General features: G+C 34.7%; 1 protein-coding gene and 1 long non-coding RNA gene across 2 annotated transcripts; both read right to left on the bottom strand.

Annotated features, from left to right (window-relative positions):
• Window positions 1-957: 957 nt before the first annotated feature.
• On the bottom strand, window positions 958-20,454 carry LOC126975074 (E3 ubiquitin-protein ligase Mdm2-like). Its single transcript, XM_050822884.1, has 5 exons — window positions 20,227-20,454; window positions 17,741-17,803; window positions 7,822-7,940; window positions 5,217-5,408; window positions 958-3,051 (listed from the first exon to the last, which is right to left on the bottom strand). Exons 1-5 carry the CDS (start codon window positions 20,252-20,254, stop codon window positions 2,260-2,262), a joined length of 1,194 nt encoding a protein of 397 aa, XP_050678841.1. The 5' UTR covers window positions 20,255-20,454; the 3' UTR covers window positions 958-2,259.
• LOC126975127 (uncharacterized) lies at window positions 3,542-5,210 on the bottom strand. The gene is made up of 2 exons (XR_007731637.1): window positions 4,795-5,210; window positions 3,542-4,216 (listed from the first exon to the last, which is right to left on the bottom strand). It is a non-coding gene; the product is annotated as an uncharacterized LOC126975127 (long non-coding RNA).
• Window positions 20,455-20,891: the final 437 nt, after the last annotated feature.

Genomic DNA, 20,891 nt, shown 5'->3' with positions numbered 1-20,891 from the left:
CCCAAGTATCAGCTCGAACCATTTGACCGCGTGCAACGCAGAGTAGCTCGAATTGTCGGGGACCCAGTGCTCTGTGAACGGCTGGATCACTTGGCGTTGCGTAGAGACGTCGCTTCATTGTGTGTTCTACCGCATTTATCACGGGGAGGGTTCCAAAGAGCTGTTCCACCTGATTCCTGTCGCCAACTTCGCACGACACGCTACAAATGATCATCCCCACCATTTAGATGTGGAATGAACTTCCTTGTGCGGTGTTTCCGGGATGATACGACATGGGTACCTTCAAAAAAAGCGCGTACACTTTCCTTAAAGGCCGGCAAAACTCATGTGATTCCTCTGGTGTTGCAAGAGAATTTGGGCGGCGGTGATCACTTAACACCAGGTGACCCGTACGCTCGTTTGTCCTCCTTTTCCATAAAAAACCAAACATATTCATTTATAAACTACAAATAGTTTATGATGTATGAGGTTTTAAATGAAATATGCTTCTATAAAGGTTATGTGTGTATATTACAGTAGCGCCCTTAAGATCAAAGACAATCTGAAGGTTTTTTTTAAATAAACCCACATTGATGAAGGAGCACGGGCTCACTTGTTTAATGATCACCATCGCGCGTTACAGTGGGTTTTTTAATTTTTTGTCAACTGAATGTAGGAGATTAATTTAGTAGAGCCGAACCGAGGAATCCATGTCTCATTTATGACCAGTGGTTCGTTAGTAGTTACCCTTTTAATCGTCATTTTACAAATTAAACCTACCAATAATAGCTATAAACTTGAACAACAAGTAATACCACTGTAAGAGTGAACGTTCAAGCGAGGAAAATTATGAATGTCTGGGCCGAACTATATCATCACGAGTTTGTCACCTGGGCGGTATACCTGTAGTATGCATCTATTGCCAACTCTTATAAATACAATGAAAGTACAAGGATGGGATTTCAAATAAAATTCAAATTTGCTGAAAGGAAAGTTTTTATTTACGTTCTTTTGTTTTATCAAATTATATATTTTTCTTTTATTACTTTTTATTACATACGATAAAAAATTATATCTACTTTTTACATACGATCAGTTGTGATCTTTACCCGGCTTATGATGATATACATTTGTTTAAATAAGATATAAATTTTATTTTATAAGAAAATCCTCTGTGCGGTAGGCAAAGGTGGGACTGTTATTTCGTAGGAAACGATACCTAATATAATTAATTCAAAAGTAATTTTAACCAGGAATATTATTGTTCATATTTACAGCTTCAATGTTAAATAACAAATATTTAATGCAATAAATAGCTTCAAGAAGTGGTGTGCTTTTCACCATCATTGTTAGAAAATCTTAAACAAAAAGCTGTATACATTTTAGATATTGCATTAATGCACATAAAAAGACATGAAGCAAGTATTTATAGAGAAAGAGGCAAATATTTATGAAATATGTCAGAGAAAAACTACCAATGAACGAATCGATGGAAAAGCTGGATAGAAATTTATGTTCATTTTTGCTCCCACAAATATATTTGAAAGTCAAAAATAAATAGCTCTAATATTCCTGGTAATTTAAATTTCGCATCTGACCAACACAACGAAATTAGACATAGTATTGCGTGAAACTAATCTAACTTATAATAAAAATATATTATTCTCTCTCATGTTCGGTGGATTTATTATTTACACGATTATTTACATTTTAATTCAATTTTTACTTAAGAAAAAACAAATTAGAAATATTTTTTAAGGGTTTTTTAGGCAACATAATTAATAAACGAAATAAATTGTAGGTTAAAGAAGTATTCAAAAGATTTTCCGATTTTGCATACCTACTTTAGGCTTAGGTAAACCAGTGATATGGAATCAAATATACCTAAAACCTAGCCTTAAACAATAAAGAGAGGGCAATTGTGAAGTGAAGTATACAAAGTATTCACAAAACTTAATATCATGTAACATTGTCTAGACTGAGATAAAAGGATAATGCCTTTTAAGACATTCACTATATTACAACAATAGTAGTAATATTTTAATAAATACCAATTTTCGTATTACATAAATTAATTACGATTTCTAATGTTTTCAGAGGCAAATTTGTCTTCGATCAAGGCTTCATGAACCACAGCAAACATAAGACACAAATAATTTTGGCATTGAATCCTTGTACGATTTAGATAATTGCCTGTCAACCAGTTTTATACATTGCTAAAAAAACTGCCAGAAACTAAATAATTCTATAAATTTATTTTGAGTAATGACTATTGATTCATTACACGACGACGGCTTTCAAAACATTACTGACTTTACAATTACAAACTGGACACCGTTTAGCGGTTACCCACACTTTGAGGGCACATTTGTAACAGCAGCAAATGTGGATGATGCGCCCGTGAATAAACGCGGCCGACTTCGGTTCAGAGAGACAAGTTATACACATATCATCCTTCACTTCACTTTTACTCGCCACTTCAATTTTGTCCTTAACTTCAATTTTAGCCTTTAAAGTATCAGCTATAACCTTTTTTGATAATTTAACGTTTATATCGTCTATGGTAAGCGCTGGATCACTTATTATTTTAACTAATGGTTTTACTTCACTTTCTACATCCGTGTCGGAATCGGAACCGATTTTAAAACGTTTGTTGTGTCGGTCGGCGGATTTCGCTCGACGCTTTAAATGCCTACCTAATATCACATTGTGTCTAAAACTATTCTTACTTTTGGAACATTCTGCAACTTCATGGCAGTTAAGTGACTCGACGCCTGAATCTTGGGAAAATGTCCGGGAAAACGGTTCCGGTTCGCCTTTCGAATCCGATAGTTCCGGAATTGTTTTTACGGACTCGACGCCAGAATCTTGGGAAAAGGTTCGGGAAAACGGTTCCATTTCACCATTTGTTTCGACTTCCGAGTCGTATGCTGAATTAATTGATTCAGGAACGGTTTTCACGGAATCCATCCCGGATTTCTGGGAAAACGAGCAGGGTATGGGATCCGGATCAAGTTTCGTGTTACGCCGGTGTTTTCGCTTCGGTCTCGGCGGGAAGAAGTTTTTACGTACCTAGAATTATATGTTATAGATATTAAAATAACTTTCTATGTATGATAACAGAGGTCAACAATGCTTGTAGATTCAAAACTAATAAAGGTTTTGATAATCTGTGTACCATGAGATATATATTTTTTGAAATAATATACCTAACTAATTTATTAGTAAGTGCAAAATAAAATTCATATTTAGTCCTTAGGATAGTTTAACTCCTTTTAAAAAAATAATTTTTCCCTAAAAGTGACAGAATAATTTGGGTCTGCAATACGTCACAAAATAGTCATAAGTGTTGCGTGATGCTGAAAGCAAGTCATATTGATTGTAAAATACTATAAATAGTTGCGATCCCGCATTGTTCACCACCTAAAACTAGAATAATGGTGAGACATCATCATTCATCATGGTAGTTTTTGACTTTTTTAGAAAAATATACTTAATTTAAATCTATTTGCACAAAAAACGGGCACTAAATACTTTTCAGAACAACTATGGAAACAAAAGAGATTTTATATGCATTTAATTAATTAGAAACAATTGTATTAAAAAGTAATAGCAAATAAAATTAAATGTTCCAAATTAGAAAATTCTAAAGATGTTCAGGTGTTCCACTGTATAGAAGACCTAGGATTCAAGAAACAGAAATTTACCACAAGAGAACCTTTAAACACTTTTTGCAGTATCAGTAGAATGGGTCGATATTCTCCGCTTTGCACGGCGCACGCAGCCTGTAGCTTTACAGGTCCAATTCACTATTACTATTTTTTGCTATAAACTGACCAAAAGAGAGTGAGAACATTAAAACTCTTCTTGCAGTATCTGTAGAATGGGTCGATATTCTTCGCTTTGCACGGCGCACGCAGCCTGTAGTTGTACTGTTCCACCTCACTGTAACTTATTTTCTTATTATTTTTTTGCTATAAATCTACCACAAGAGGGTAAGAACCTTGAAACACTTCTTGCAGTATCTGTAGAATGGGTCGATATTCTCTGCCTTGCACTGCGCGCGCAGCCTGTAGTTGTACAGGTCCACTTTACTTTTACTATTTCTTATTGTTATTTTGCTATAAATTCACCAGAAGAGGGTAGGAACCTTAAAACACTTCTTGCAGTATCTGTCGAATGGGTCGATAGTCTCTGTCTGGCACTGCGCACGCAGCCTGTAGTTGTACAGTTCCACCTCACTGTTACTATTTTTATATTATTTTTTGCCATGAATCCACAAGAGGGTAAGAACCTTGAAACACTTCTTGCAGTATCTGAAGAATGAGTCAATATTCTCTGCCTGGCCCTGCGCACGCAGCCTGTAGTTATCGAGTCCTCCTCACTATTACTGTTTTCTTATTGTTTTTTGCTATAAATCCACCACAAGAGGTTAAAAACCTTGAAACACTTCTTGCAGTAACTGTAGAATGGATTCATATTCTTTGCCTGGCACTGCACACGCACCCTGTAGTTGGACAGGTCCACCTCACTATTTTCTTATTATTGTTGGCTATAAACTGACCAAAAGAGAGTGAGAACTTTAAAACTCTTCTTGCAGTATCTGTAGAATGGGTCGATATTCTCCGCTTTGCACGGCGCACGCAGCCTGTAGTTGTACAGTTCCAATTCACTATTACTATTTTCTTATTGTTTTTTGCTATAAACTGACCAAAAGAGAGTGAGAACATTAAAACTCTTCTTGCAGTATCCGTAGAATGGGTCGATATTCTCTGCCTGGCACTGCGCACGCGGCCTGTAGTGGTACAGTTCCACCTCACTGTTACTTATTTTCTTATTATTTTTTTGCTATAAATCTACCACAAGAGGGTAAGAACCTTGAAGCACTTCTTGCAGTATCTGTCGAATGGCTCGATAGTCTCTGCCTTGCACTGCGCACACAGCCTGTAGCTGTACAGGTCCACTTTACTTTTACTATTTCTTATTGATATTTTGCTATAAATTCACCAGAAGAGGGTAAGAACCTTGAAACACTTCTTGCAGTAACTGTAGAATGGATTCATATTATCTGTCTGGCACTGCACACGCACCCTGTAGTTGGACAGGTCCACCTCACTATTTTATTATTATTGTTGGGTTTTGCATTATCTGTCTGGCAGTAACCGTGCAGCCAGGTCTAACTCACTATCATTATTGTCCTATTATGCCTGCTACAATTGATTACAAGGGGATCTCACCTTGAAACACTTCTCACAGTATCTGTACAGCGGGTTGTTGTTCTCTGCTCGGCACTGCGCACACAGCCAGTAGTCGTACAGGTCCATCTCACTATCGCTGCCTTCCGAGTCTGTCTGCTCAGAGTCCGCGAACTGGAGCTCACCATCGTCGCCCACGGATACTTCTATCACCTTTGTTGATATAATTTCGTTCTGAAAACATGTTTATTTATATAAATTATATTGTTTTAGAATTGGATCCTGGCAATAATAAATACGACCATACAATAATAAGCAAGACCTGGGTGTGGATAAGAGAATGTTATCAACAGCTTGCCTAACCAGAAGATTAGGGCGATGAAGGGCTTTGTCGAGGAAAGAACTGCATCAGCATATGTACGAAGTTTCATACATCTGAACCAATTTTCCAAAACACTTTTTCCCACTAATACCCTTAACACAACTCGTCTACAGCCTTCTCGGACGCTGATAGCGCATCTTCCGGCGAAACTGTATCTTTTTTATTTAGAAGTCACACGGAGATTAGTGAAGAAAGACCTCTGGCAAGTATTTTGTAGTATACTATTCAGTATTTTATTTGATTTCTTAGGGACAACAAAGTACAGTAGATATTAAATTAATTCTAGTGAGAACCCACACCGTTATCCACAGGTTAATTTTACAATTACTAGTAACTTTTAAATAAAGTAATATGCACATACAAAAAGAGGAAAGAAATACAAAATTAGTGTTACAACTAAATTATTTACAAAATTATATTACATTTAACAAAAGAGTTACATAATGAGTTTTAACTTAAAAAAAATATTACTCCTGTTCACTTAAAATGTCATTTACTTGCTTTTATAAATTTTGTTTTTGTTGAAAAGCAAATGTCAAGGTCATTAAAAAGTGTGTCCTGTGTGTCGACCAATCTGTGCAGCGGGGCGCGACTGCCCGAACCGCCCGCCTTTGCGCTACGCGTGGGACTGCGTAATTAAGTTTATTGTTAAGATCGATGCAATCATATATATTGTTACAAATATTGTGCAATGTTATTGCACCCAAAAGAGTACTACGATTGCGTAAGCTAAGAAGTTTATAACTTTCAAGCAATTGACTGTACGTTCGTTTCGTACGCCCATATTGGAAATCAATAATCCTACTAAGGAATTTTCTTTGTACCCTTTCCAAAGTGTCGGCATATTTATTAAATAAGGGGTTCCATACTGGTGTGGCATACTCTACTTGGGAGCGTATAAGTGTTGTGTACAATATTAAAAATATTGAGTGACGCTTAAAGTCACTGCATGACCTCATGACGAAGCCAAATAATCTGAACGCTTTATCTCTGATGGTGTTTATGTGTTGATCTAGATGCAGTTTCTAATAGAACTCCCAAGTCCTTAATTAATGAAACGCGCTTTACTATAGAGTCAGATAATTTGTAATTATTGGTTATAACGTTTTTATTTTTTGAAAAAAAAAAAAAACAGTTGGAATAGCATTTATCAAAATTAATTTTCAATTTATTACGATAGCAGAAAAGGATAAATCAATTTAGGTCCTGCTGAAGTAGGTCGACATCAGACTCATTGCTAATACTTCTATAAATTTTTAGGTCATCGGCGTACATTAAGAACTGTGAGTTTTGGAAACAATTTTTTATGTCATTAATATACATTACGAACAATAACGGACCTAAAATAGATCCCTGTGGAACACCAGAAGACGTGTTTACTATGATATCTGATTTATAACCGTTAATTACAACTACTTGGCTTCTACGTGTTACGTAAGATGAGAACCATCTGAGTAGATTTCCTCTGAGTTCGTGGCCCACTTTGTCAAAGCATTTTTGAAAATCAGTATATACAGCATCAATTTGCACGCGATCGTCCTAATGCTCAAACAAATGATTAGTAAAAATCAAAAGGTTAGTAGTTGTGGATCTACGTTTCACAAAACCATGCTGTTCAGGGATTATCACACCACACTGTGTAGACTAGGATAAATAATGCTGTGAACCAGAGTTTCAAAAACATTTGATATTAAGGAGAGTATCGAAATAGGTCGGTAATTTTCGATATTTCGCTTATCGCCACTTTTATGAACTGGTGTTATTGTATGCTTCCTTCCAGATATCCGGAAACACGCCATATTTTAAACAATCGTAGAATAATATATGAAGCGGTTTTGTCAGATATCTAGTTGTTGAGTTTAAAAAAACAAACCATCCGGTCCTGGCCCCTTAGACTCGTCTAGGTTGCTTAGTTTTAGTGATTGATATCATAGAAATCTGTATGTCCGTTATGAGAGTGGAATCATGTACCTATGTATGTATTATGTATATACTACGTCGATTTTGTTGACGTATCGAATACAAGCTCCATTCAAACTAAAAAAAAATAGCCATCACAATTTTACCCGCGGTTCTAGGTCACTTCACTAACTACACTCCTAACTACGTAACTGTCGTCAACTAAATTATAACTGAACGTTGCCTTATACATAAAAACTTTTTTCGCAATACTTTCTGCGAGAACTGGCATTCTCCATACAGTGTAGTGGTTAGAGTGCCTAATATTGAATATTCAATATAATATTATCGGCGAGTTGTACTCACATCGGTCGTGTCGGTGTCGGCGGTGAACGGCGCTTCATCCTCGGGCTCGCTGCTTACGGGCTCCAACTCGCCAAAGTCGCTGCTGTACCACTCTGTGTCGCTGGTGTCTCGCACAAAATCTACAAACACACCACACTCAGCGACCAACGAAAAACGCCCGACCTTTTATCGTATCCACTTCCTTTGTTTTTTTTTTCAATTCCTTTTTCGCACACAATTTTATTTTTTATTTTTAGGTATAGTGCAATTTTTTTTATTCATTTTCACTATTTTAATTTTTTTTTTGTAAGTTTCAGATAGGTATTTAAAAAATGTGCTACTTTTTCTGCCAATCTTTTTTTGTTTTCATTTTTTTTTACTATTTTTTTAGCTTTTTTAAATGCCAAAAATCATATCATGCATATATTACAAAAGCATTAAAACTTATGATTTCAGGTTTGTTTCATTTGTGTTAATATTGAACTAATTTATAAAGTTTCAGCAAATTATGTTAAAATAATCTATGTTCCTTATATCAGAAAATTTTCTCAGTTTGTTACTAAATATAAACAACACAAAGAAACAGGCCCCGAAACCATTATCACAACAAAAATAACACATTCACAAATCAAATGCAACACAATTTGTACATGACGTTATTCTAATAATAACAATGATGAATGAATTATGAAAATTAAATAGACAATATATCAATACCTCAGTTCCAAAGTGTAACAAGTCCGAAATTCAGTAAGCTTGGGATATGTGACACTGTTCCATAAACGATAATCCTAAACAAGTCGGTATGTGAATGGCAGTATAATTGTTACAGTTTCCAACATATTATCTTTAAAAGTCTAGAATATTTTCGTTTCATACAGTCACAATTCGAGTTGTTATCTTTTGGAACACTTTTCTGAATTGTAACTCTTTAGAAGTTAGAACTGAGGTACCGATATAATGTTATTATTAGTACATGGAACATTTTTTATGATATATTTGGAAATGATTTCTACTACTTGTGAAAAACTTGTGGGCGATTTTGAGTGAATCGAGTTCTTGCGCGCGTTCTCAGTTCAGGCACTTATTTTCGAATGGGTGCTAGATTTTGACATTAATAAAAACACAATCAACCGCATCCTGTACAAAGAAGTGCCTCTCTCTGGTAATACCACTCACCTAGGTACTTATAGAGCAGTTCAAGCGATAATAATTGTGTGGGAGTTAATATCGACCAGTCGAAACTCAAATAGGGTCTCCCTGGTCTCCAAATTTTCTCAAGAGGGAGAAAAACTGATTACACTGCGGATAAGTTTTAATTATATTGCTTAGCCCACGCTGTTCTGTGGTGCATTATTATAATTTAACAAGTTGATACGTTGCGAAGCTATCTTATTTCCAGTTACAACACATTATGCGGAAATATTCTCGGTGCGTATTCAATTACGACGTAGTAACTAGTTTAAAGCGAGGCCTCACTAGTGCGTTGCGTTGCGTCGTCGCAGCGTCAACACTGCGTCGTTTTTCATAGATTTTTTGTGCCATGCCACATTAGTGCGTTGCGTCGTCGCTTGCGATGTTTCAACGGATCGACGGACACGAAACGAAGCGGTGGGAGGGTGATGCACTGCGTCGTCGGAGCTCCGATACGACGTTTTTCCGATCCATTGTCGAGTGAAGACTGTTAACACTGACCCCCTTTTACATAATAGTCTGCTAACTTAAAGCATTGCTAATTCTCACTCTGTCTTCTTCTATTAACCTAAGTCAGAATGAGAAAAAACACTCCTAAGCGGCTGTTTAAAGTTAGCGGACCATTATGAATAAGGGGGTGAGACGCTACGCAGCGAATGTGCGCGTCGCCCTCTTGTGTTGCAAAATCGTGCGTCGCCGTAACACAGATGGGGCATACAATGCGTTGGTCTGTTGCGACGACGCAACGCGACGCGCTAGTGAGGCCTCGCTCTTAATGTCTACAACGCAATTCGGTGACGAGTTTCGACAAAATGGAGAGCAACAATAGGTATATTTTCTCCATGAAACGACGTCCGACACGAAAGCGACCCTTTATTTATAAAGATCTGTATAAGCTTTGAATCTCAATTGTATAGATAAGTAATAAATAAAATGTTCAATGTACAAATAATATAAAGAATTCTAAAGGAATCAATTTTGAGAAAATAAATGCCTTATGCCTTATAACATGATCGTTTCTAATAATATTTTTTTAAATAATTTTATTTCTTCATTTTTCGTTATATTTCGATATGTGACACTGTTCCATAAACGATAATCCTAAACAAGTCGGTATGTGAATGGCAGTATAATTGTTACAGTTTCCAACATATTATCTTTAAAAGTCTAGAATATTTTCGTTTCATACAGTCACAATTCGAGTTGTTATCTTTTGGAACACTTTTCTGAATTGTAACTCTTTAGAAGTTAGAACTGAGGTACCGATATAATGTTATTATTAGTACATGGAACATTTTTTATGATATATTTGGAAATGATTTCTACTACTTGTGAAAAACTTGTGGGCGATTTTGACTGAATCGAGTTCTTGCGCGCGTTCTCAGTTCAGGCACTTATTTTCGAATGGGTGCTAGATTTTGACATTAATAAAAACACAATCAACCGCATCCTGTAAAAAGAAGTGCCTCTCTCTGGTAATACCACTCACCTAGGTACTTATAGAGCGGTTCAAGCGATAATAATTGTGTGGGAGTTAATATCGACCAGTCGAAACTCAAATAGGGTCTCCCTGGTCTCCAAATTTTCTCAAGAGGGAGAAAAACTGATTACACTGCGGATAAGTTTTAATTATATTGCTTAGCCCACGCTGTTCTGTGGTGCATTATTATAATTTAACAAGTTGATACGTTGCGAAGCTATCTTATTTCCAGTTACAACACATTATGCGGAAATATTCTCGGTGCGTATTCAATTACGACGTAGTAACTAGTTTAGAGCGAGGCCTCACTAGTGCGTTGCGTTGCGTTGCGTCGTCGCAGCGTCAACACTGCGTCGTTTTTCATAGATTTTTTTGTGCCATGCCACATTAGTGCGTTGCGTCGTCGCTTGCGATGTTTCAACGGATCGACGGACACGAAACGAAGCGGTGGGAGGGTGATGCACTGCGTCGTCGGAGCTCCGATACGACGTTTTTCCGATCCATTGTCGAGTGAAGACTGTTAACACTGACCCCCTTTTACATAATAGTCTGCTAACTTAAAGCATTGCTAATTCTCACTCTGTCTTCTTCTATTAACCTAAGTCAGAATGAGAAAAAACACTCCTAAGCGGCTGTTTAAAGTTAGCGGACCATTATGAATAAGGGGGTGAGAGGCTACGCAGCGAATGCGCGCGTCGCCCTCTTGTGTTGCAAAATCGTGCGTTGCCGTAACGCAGATGCGGCATACAATGCGTTGGTCTGTTGCGACGACGCAACGCGACGCGCTAGTGAGGCCTCGCTCTTAATGTCTACAACGCAATTCGGTGACGAGTTTCGACAAAATGGAGAGCAACAATAGGTATATTTTCTCCATGAAACGACGTCCGTCACGAAAGCGACCCTTTATTTATAAAGATCTGTATAAGCTTTGAATCTCAAATGTATAGATAAGTAATAAATAAAATGTTCAATGTACAAATAATATAAAGAATTCTAAAGGAATCAATTTTGAGAAAATAAATGCCTTATGCCTTATAACATGATCGTTTCTAATAATATTTTTTTAAATAATTTTATTTCTTCATTTTTCGTTATTCCTGGGCCTGCTGACTGACTCCAGTAGAATGGTGACACACCGCAGGGAGAGCACAGATCACTATCTGGTAACATTACCACATATTCTGTTAGTTAACACCCACACTCCACACACATGCTGTATGTCTGATGTTTTTAGCACTTACTACTACTACTACTTACTTAATAATATATTAATCTGATTGGTTTTAAATCAATATATGATAACAAATTTAAATACACTGGCCTTCAAAAGTAAGTATCACACATTTAAAATTGGGATAACGTTTTAAGTTCACAAGATATACTTTCGAAATAAAAAGGACACCAAAGAGAATTTAATTTTGTACATAAAAACTTTATAGTCGGTAATCTTCTTTTAAGAATTGGCTGAAAAAAAACTTTCCGAATTACAATTTTACCATTCACATTTTTCTTTCTGTTTTAAATTTTTTTCAAGATCGATGGGTCTTGTTTTAAAAATTTATGATAAAAAGCACATAACATTTATTTATCATGCCTCTTTCAGTTGAAGAATGTGCTAGGATCATGGCTTTTCTGGAACTAGGTATCAGTATGCGTCGCACTGCAAGAATGGTGGGTGTGACGGTACGAATGGTCCAGAAGGTAAAGCGAAGATACAAAGAGACTGGACACCATCTGAGAAGACCTTGTAATGGCAGACCCAGGTGTACCAGTGCCCGAGAAGATCGTTATATTATTTCCACTGTGCTAAGAAATCGCCACCAAAATGCAGTTGAAGTCCAGCAACAGCTACTTCAGACCCGGAGGGACTACATTAGTGACAGTACAGTGAGAAGAAGACTTGCTGAAGCAAATTTGAAACCCCGAAGACCAGTGAGTGGCCCAAAACTCGAGAGACAGCATCGAGTAGCGAGACTGCGATACGCCCGTGAACACATGTTGTGGGATGAAGAAGAATGGTTAAGAATTTTGATTGCAGATGAGTCATGATTCTCTCTTTACACTTCTGATGGAAGGCGAAGTGTTTACAGGCGACCTGGTGAGCGTATAAAATTTGCAACAAAACGTTTTTAATCTTAAATCTCTACCTTTTATAGTTAAGAAAAAAAAAATTTGAAAAGTGTCATACTTACTTTTGCAGGTCAGTGTATATTAAAGAATTCAAACTTGGAAAAAATGGAATATTATTTTGGGACGAGACGAGAAGGACGTTCAGCTGATAGTAGTTGATACGCCCTGCCCATTACAATGCAGCGCCGCTCAGGATTCTTGAAAAACCCATAAATTCTTAGCGATACTACAATTATTGCGCTCGTCACCTTGAGACATAAGATGTTGTCTCATTTGCCCAGTAATTTCACTAGTTACGGCGCCCCTCAGATTGAAACACAATAATGACTACTGCTTCACGGCAGAAATAGGCGCCGTTTGGGTAACCATAATATAGCCGGCATCCTGTGCAAAGGAGCCTCCCACTGGTAACTAGGGTACATATAGGAGAACAAAAAAACATTCCAATAACCTAGTGGAAAATCATGTACATAAGTACCTACAATATGTTTATATATTTAAAAAAAAACTGTTTGTCTTTTCATGAACTAAAAGACAAAGTTTGAATAGATTCTGTAGAATTCATTACTGAAGTTTTATGTTACGTCTTGCATTTTGCGGTGGAAGCTGTTTAATATAAACAAGTATGTGCAGACTAAAGGTTCCGTTTTATGTCCTGAAGCAATGTAAATTATATTATGTACTCGTTATAACTTACGAACGCGCTTGTTTTAAACAACGATTTTAATATTATTATAAAGAAGATTACGTTCCGTATTCACAAGACATCGAAAATATTAAAAGAAAAGGATGACAAGATTAAAACATAAGAATACAGAAGACAGCTTATGTTTGATTTGAGATTTGCGAGCAAATGTAAATAAAACAAACGGTAATAACTGTCGAAATTCATCCCAATCAGGACGTTTTCGAATCAAACGATTTCCGCGCCTTGTTTTACAGCTTTAATTAATATATAATAATTAATATATAATCTTCTAATCAGTAATATGGCATATATCAAATAAGTAATAAAGGCTTTCGTTCGGGATATCAATAACCTTCTAGTTACTGCACCTACACACTTACCCCATTATTCATAATAGTCTGCTAACTTAAAGCATTTATATTCTCATTCTGTCTTCTTCTATTGACCTAAGTCAGAATGAGAGAAAACACTCCTTAGCGGCTGTTTTAAGTTAGCGGACCATAAAGGTACGGACAGACGTGCTAAAAAAAAAGCGTGCTTTTAAGTATGCTTAAAGTTAGCATGCTCATTCAACTGTTCACATTTGCCAGCAATAACCATGCTTGCTTAAGCTACTCATAAATATTGAGGGTTCAATTTTCGTTTTTATTTTAATTTGGCGCAAAAACAGTCGCCCGCCGCGGATCGAGTTGAAATCGATAATAGCATGCTAATAAGCAAACCTGGGGGGGGGGTGGCTACTCCTAAGATAGATATTCGATAAATCGTGGCATTAGTCGTGTCGAATCCTACTCTTAGTTACGTCGTATTCAATGTCGAAACGATGATTGAACGAACGAAACATTATTCGATATTATCGGTCCTAACCCTACTCTTAGTTGAAAATGTCAGAGACGAATATTCGAATTTCACAAATAATCAAACCTCACTTTTACGATAATCTCAACGACACCATCTAGGCTGTCGTTGCTATTATCGTTTCAAGTTGTATAGTTATATTTGCCATATAATATACATAGTTAATAAATATTATTAAAATAATTATATGTGATTTACTATTCAAGAGGATTTTTTTACTACTAAGTTATTTAAGTCATTTTGTTGATCGTTTATGCGTAGAAATAATGCAAATGGCCGCCTGAGAAATAGGAAGTCGACGAAAAGGGTTGAGTTACTTTTTTTTACATTTTATTATCCGCGAGTTTTGTATTATTTATTCAATTTTAAATGGTCATATTATATTCATTACATATTTTTTTAACATTTACATTATGCGTAAATGATACCAAATTGGTGGTGCAGAGTCTGGGATGGTCCTTAGCGCCTAAACTATGTTTTGACTTTTGACACTTCACAGCGACAAAGCACAGATAATGTTTAGGTTTGAACATATTACATTCACACTAACATCGTAAAAAAATCAAAATATTAGTCTATGGTATCGATAAACGATAAAGAATTCGAACATTTGTTAGAGTAGGTTAGTTGCGATATATTCGGAGTATTATCGTATCGTTCCGAATGTATCGTTGTCGATTTTGCGAGTAGACCTCCTGTTCAGACACGCTCGGAGCACGCCCCCTTCAACCCGCGTCTCAGGCAGCATGCTCGAAAATCAAACGTCGGTTGATTTTTAAACACGCTCTAAATAAGTAATATCATTACAGTACACACGTGCTAATGAGCACATGCTCAATAAAAGCATGCTTTCCTGCTAGTAATGAGCACGTCTGTCCGTACCTTTATGAATAAGCGGGTTAGAGATAAACAAGTAATGCATATTAGAACATGCAACGACTTGCAGTCGCACATAGCGACCGCGTCACACAGAGCATGTCACAACAAGTCCACACCACGCAACTGGCCACTGAGTCATTACTGCGTTTTATGATGCTTCACGAGGGTTTCCACAACGGCAACAATAAAATAACGGATTTTGTTCAAATTACATTGTTTAAAAAGCTTAGTGTGTAAAAGAAATAAGTTTTAAACTAGGTACCCTCAAATTATCTATAGAAAAATACTTACCTACTTATTTTCTTCTCCACCATCAAAAATTTTATAGTTTAATAAGGAGCACTTTACATAATATTTTAGTAGAGTATAAAAGCATACATGAATATAGAGAAATAATTGTCAGTAAAGTTAAAAATTGTAATAAAGTAAAAGATAATTTGCAAGAATAACTATAAAAGCATAAATTTCACATTTCCTTACAATATATTACTTTAGGATGGGAATCATCTTTGGTTCACTTATATATTTTTAATTAAATATAAAAATATACAATACTACAGTCTATCAAAACATTTAATGATTCAAGGCAAATACAAAGTATGTTTTTTTTATTATTTATGAAAATAAGGGACGAGACGAGCAGCATGTCCAGCTGATGGTAATTGATACGCCCTGCCCATTACAATGCAGTGCCGCTCAGGATTCTTGAAAAACCCCAAATATTCTGAGCGGCACTACAACTGCGCTCGTCACCTTGAGACATAAGATGTTAAGTCCCATTGCCCAGTAATTTCACTAGCTACGGCGCCCTTCAGACCGAAACACAGTAATGCTTACACACTGCTTCACGGTAGAAATAGGCGCCGTTGTGGTACCCATAATCTAGCCGGCATCCTGTGCAAAGGAGCCTCCCACTGTATGTACACAATACATGTTATGGAGGTCTGAATCATAATGGTCAGCCCTATACTAGTTGCGACATGTCAACTTTCAATCTCACCATCATTTAATGTTTGCGGAAATCTTTTGTATGTCATGATTCTATTCACAATAATCGAGTCTTGTTTGACAAAAAAACATCTTAAGCTCTTCCATACAACATCCAATAGATTTTAATTGACAAAGCAACTTAGAGGTCACATAAAGTTTATTTAACAACAAAATAATATACCTAATAAATATGGGACTATTTGTTTAAAATAATCAGCATAAAAATGGTATCATATGTATTTTAAAATCTACTTCTAATATTTTATGTCAGATATAAAATATTCAAGTTATTTATATTACAATATTAAAATCAAATAAATTTAAATTATATTTAGACATAAATAAATCGAATTTAATGGATAATTTAATTCGAGCACCAAAAAAAGGCATTGTAATTTAAAAATTACATTTCCATAGCTAATCTATACTAATATTATAAAGATGCAGTGTTTGTTTGTTTGAACGCGCTAATCTCTGGTACTACTGGTCCGATTTGAATGATTCTTTCAGTGTTGGGTAGTCCATTTATCGAGGAAGGCTATAGGCTATGTTTTTTTTTCAAAATTAGGGATCCGTAATAAAATTGCTATTTTGTAACACAAGGTGTAAAATCGAAAACCTATTTTTGCGTGCGCTGCAAAAACTATTGACAATAGAACAAAATGATGTACAGGCTATAATATAGGCAATATTTTATTACTTATAAAACTATCGCGTGAATTATACTTTATATGGCAAAACAACGTTTGCCGGGTCAGCTAGTGATATATAATTATTAAACTATCATGAAAAACTTACTTAATAAAAGTATTTAAAGAGATGTATGTATGTATTATGAGACATGTTTACAGAATAATTAATTAAAAAACAAAATTATAAAATTACACACATATAAATTTTTAATACTATAATTTTTTCATCTCTTTTTATAGGTTTATAGAATAAATTATGTTATAAAGAATTCAATTATTTTAAAATAGGCACAGATTATATTTAAAATAAAAACTTATGTAAAAGATACATTATTAAGAAACAGTAATGAGACATAGAGTGTTATATAATAAGGGGCAAGAAGAAATTGGCAGAAAAAGAGTTTAGATAAAATTTAAAGTTTATCATGCAGCGTAGTAAGTTGTAGCACATTATATGAAGCACTTTGGATGCAGCAAGTAATACTGTGTTAGTAGTTAGTAGCACAAGTTAAAATCCTTTTTGTTGTTAAATAAATACAATAAAAATGGTCATAAAAATACACAGATAAGAATGTGTTTACCCTTAAACAACCTGGATGTGCAGTTTCCCGAATGTACTTGTTTTAGGAACTTTCTACTATGTACAACCACTGGTTGATATGACATGGGTACCTTTTGTTTAAGTGTGAAACACTGAATTAAATAATCATTAAATTTTGGTGTGCAATAGTTAGGACTGCTGAATTTTATTTTTAATTCATTTATATCTTTAATAAATACTTTAAAGGGTAGGCAACACTTATGATTCCTCTGATGTAACAAGAGAGCATATCCCACAGTGATCAATAACATCAGGCCAAATCAACATACATATGGGTATGTAGTCCCATTTGGCCTCCACTTATGTAAATAAAAGAAATATAAAAAACAAAGGTTAACATGCAAATTTAAGTAACACTGAATTTAACTACAGGGGACCATAAACAATGGCACAACAACTTATGGACGAAAGAGTTTTCAAGGTCTTACCAGTTTCTTTTCCTTGTATGCTGAATATTGTCTCTGTTGAACAGCGCCTGCTGCATGAATGTTCTGTGAAATGTTTCAGTTGAATGATCAAATACGAACGAAAAATTCGAACAACTCAAAGTAGTTATGATATGGTTAAAGTCAGAGCCATAATCCATCAATAGAAAGGAAAGAAAAAATGTAATTTATTTCTAAATAGGTTCTGAACTTTTTTTTATTTGTCTCAACTGCAAAAGAAAATCATTTAATGCTGAATAAAACAGCTTTTGAAATAAATTGTTTCATTTCACCTTCATAATGCTAGTTTTTGGGCCACCCATTATATAGGTGTTACTCTGCAAATGAGTGAACACTTGTGTTATAAAGAATTAAATTTGTTAGATTTAATCCAGGTAAGTCCAACTTTCCGCTCCGGTGGGTGCATGTTTTCTAAGCCTACTGTTTCAATCAAGGGATTGTTAAAAGATCATTATAATATTATTGCGATGACTTGCGATTGACTCGCAACATGTGAGTCAATATTTTAGAATGAGTTTCAATAAATATCGTTCACCTTTAAATATTTTTTTGAGCTTTTTGTGTTACAGTTATTTAAAAGAAAATAACAAACCAGTAAACAAGATATTTAATTTTTATAAAGGTAATTATGATGCGATAAAACAGACGTCGAGCGAGGAAACGATGTCGATGACATAGTTTCCGAATTCTACACAATCTTTAAAGACCTGATTAAACAATATACTCAAAACACAAACAAAATAATAATTACCCTCCTTGGTTTAATAATAAACTTATACAAGTATTAAATGAAAAAGAAAAATATCAAATATGTTATAAAAAATATAAAATTGAAATGGACAAAATATAATATTTTAAAAGAAAGAACACGTAAAATTATAGATAAATCTTATTGGGGCTATATTAAAAAAAAAAAAAAAAGAAAACATTAAAAGCATCCCTAAATCTAAACGCTACAACACTAGTTCCATCCACGATGCAGTTAGATCATAATTCAGCCAATGGCGGTTTAGAAGTTTGTAATCTATTTGCGGACTTTTTCTCCTCGGTTTATAATATAATATATAATAAGATCTTTGAATCAATTTTATATCCTCACTTGTTTTGGCACACTAAGCACCTTTTATCTGACAAACAACATGGCTTTGTAAAAAAAGATCCACAACATCAAACTTGTTATTCTTCACTAAAAGAATTATAAATGAAATGAACAATAATCATGAGGTTGACATCATTTTGACAAGCATTCGATAAAGTGGACCATTTCCTACTAATAAAGAAACTTAGACATCTATGGCATATCAAATAAATTACTGACATGGTTAAAATCTTAGTTGGCTTCCCGACCACTTGTGGTTAAGGTTAGTGGTTATCATGCTCGGGATTTTTGTCAGCTATCCAGGGTACCACAAGGCTCACACTTTGGCCCCTTATTATTTACCATATATATTAATGATATCACTAAATTAATAAAATCAGAATATGAACTATAAACAGATGACCTAAAATTATACAGGACAGTAAAATGTTTTGAGGATCAAAAAATGCTTCAAGATGATATCAACTATATTTACTTATGGTGTCAAAATAATAGCATGGAACTGAACAAACCCAAATGCAACTGTTTGAAATTTTCTAGAAAACATATTAAACTTAAAACTAGTTACAAGGTAAATGATGTGTTTGTTGCTGAAAAATAAGATTTTAAAGATTTAGGCATTATATTAGAGAGTGAACTAAGATTCAAGAAACATATAGATCACATTGTTTGTAAGAGTTAAAATGCTAGGTTTTATTTTCCATAATACGAAATATTTTAGATGTATTTTACCACTCAAGATGCTTTTCAACTCTGTTGTCAGATCTAATCTAGAATATAACTCAGCAATTTGGTGCCTATATGACAAAAAAATATATATCACGAATCGAATCTGTACAACAAAAGTTTGTTTTGAAATTAAGTTTTTTTGCAAATAAATATAGCCGTAATGATAGCTATGAGAATAAATTAAATACATTTCAAATGAGATGTCTGCGAATACATAGAAATGCCAAAGTTGAAATTAAAATATAAACAATCATCATACCTGTATATAAAATAAATGAATGTGCACAAGAATGATGTAGAATGCTGGTCAATATTATAATTTTTCCTAGCAGGTTGGTTCTTGCAGAAAAACATTGACATCAAAATATTATATTAAAACAGAATACTAAGCAATAATAATTTAAATGTAAACTATGTATATTCTTCCGTTTCCACTTAATTTTATTTGATATCAGTTTGCTATAATTTATCATATCAGTTAACATCAACAATATGTTACTTGATTTTTTTTTATTATCACATCTTGAGCTCAAGCATAAATGAAGCTCAAGCATGAATACACTTTTGTCCTTTTAATCAATCAATAAGGAATGTCAATATGCAATAACCTATAAAACAAAACAACTTTGTAAATACCTACCTGAAGAGAAGGACGCTGTCGTGTTCATTATACGAAAACTGTTTAATGGTAATTTGGGAGCACTTTAACTCCAGTGATCGAATAGATATAACTATAAAAAGTTTTTCGCGAAGCGCAAATAAAGAAAAGTGAAACTAGAATGTATTTTCAATTTGATAATTCTCACAAAAATGCAATTTGCGATGGTTGACCGCGAGACGCGGAGATTTTACAGCAAAGAGAATTTAAACACTACGTCCATTTTGCAGAGCGATTAGTGAAATGTCAAAACTCAGATGTGAATTGTCAAACTGGACAACCGGCAACATTGATTAATTCATTGTATGGAGCTCGTGCAAAGTAAAATGTATGTGCTCTAAGTCCGCTCCTATTTCACAGTAGCCTTTCCTAGCAGTTTGAGGCTTTATAATAATAATAATCTTTATTAAAAGGTATATATACCCAATACAGCGTATGTTACTCAAAAAATTAAATAAAAATAAAAATTAATAATTAAAAATAATAATTAAAATAATTAAAATTTATAATTTTACGATTGGTCTTTGCGCGACATTTGATTTCGAATACATCCGCACTCATGGCTGAACGTAGTAGTTAAATATTCTTTCCTCACGGTCCGGGCCTATTACAACGCAACTGTACTTAGATTTAATCTGCCGGCTAAA

This window comes from Leptidea sinapis, chromosome 34 (genome assembly GCF_905404315.1).
Source record: "Leptidea sinapis chromosome 34, ilLepSina1.1, whole genome shotgun sequence".
Classification (NCBI taxonomy): domain Eukaryota; kingdom Metazoa; phylum Arthropoda; class Insecta; order Lepidoptera; family Pieridae; genus Leptidea; species Leptidea sinapis.
This window is presented reverse-complemented; position numbering and strand designations above follow the sequence as displayed.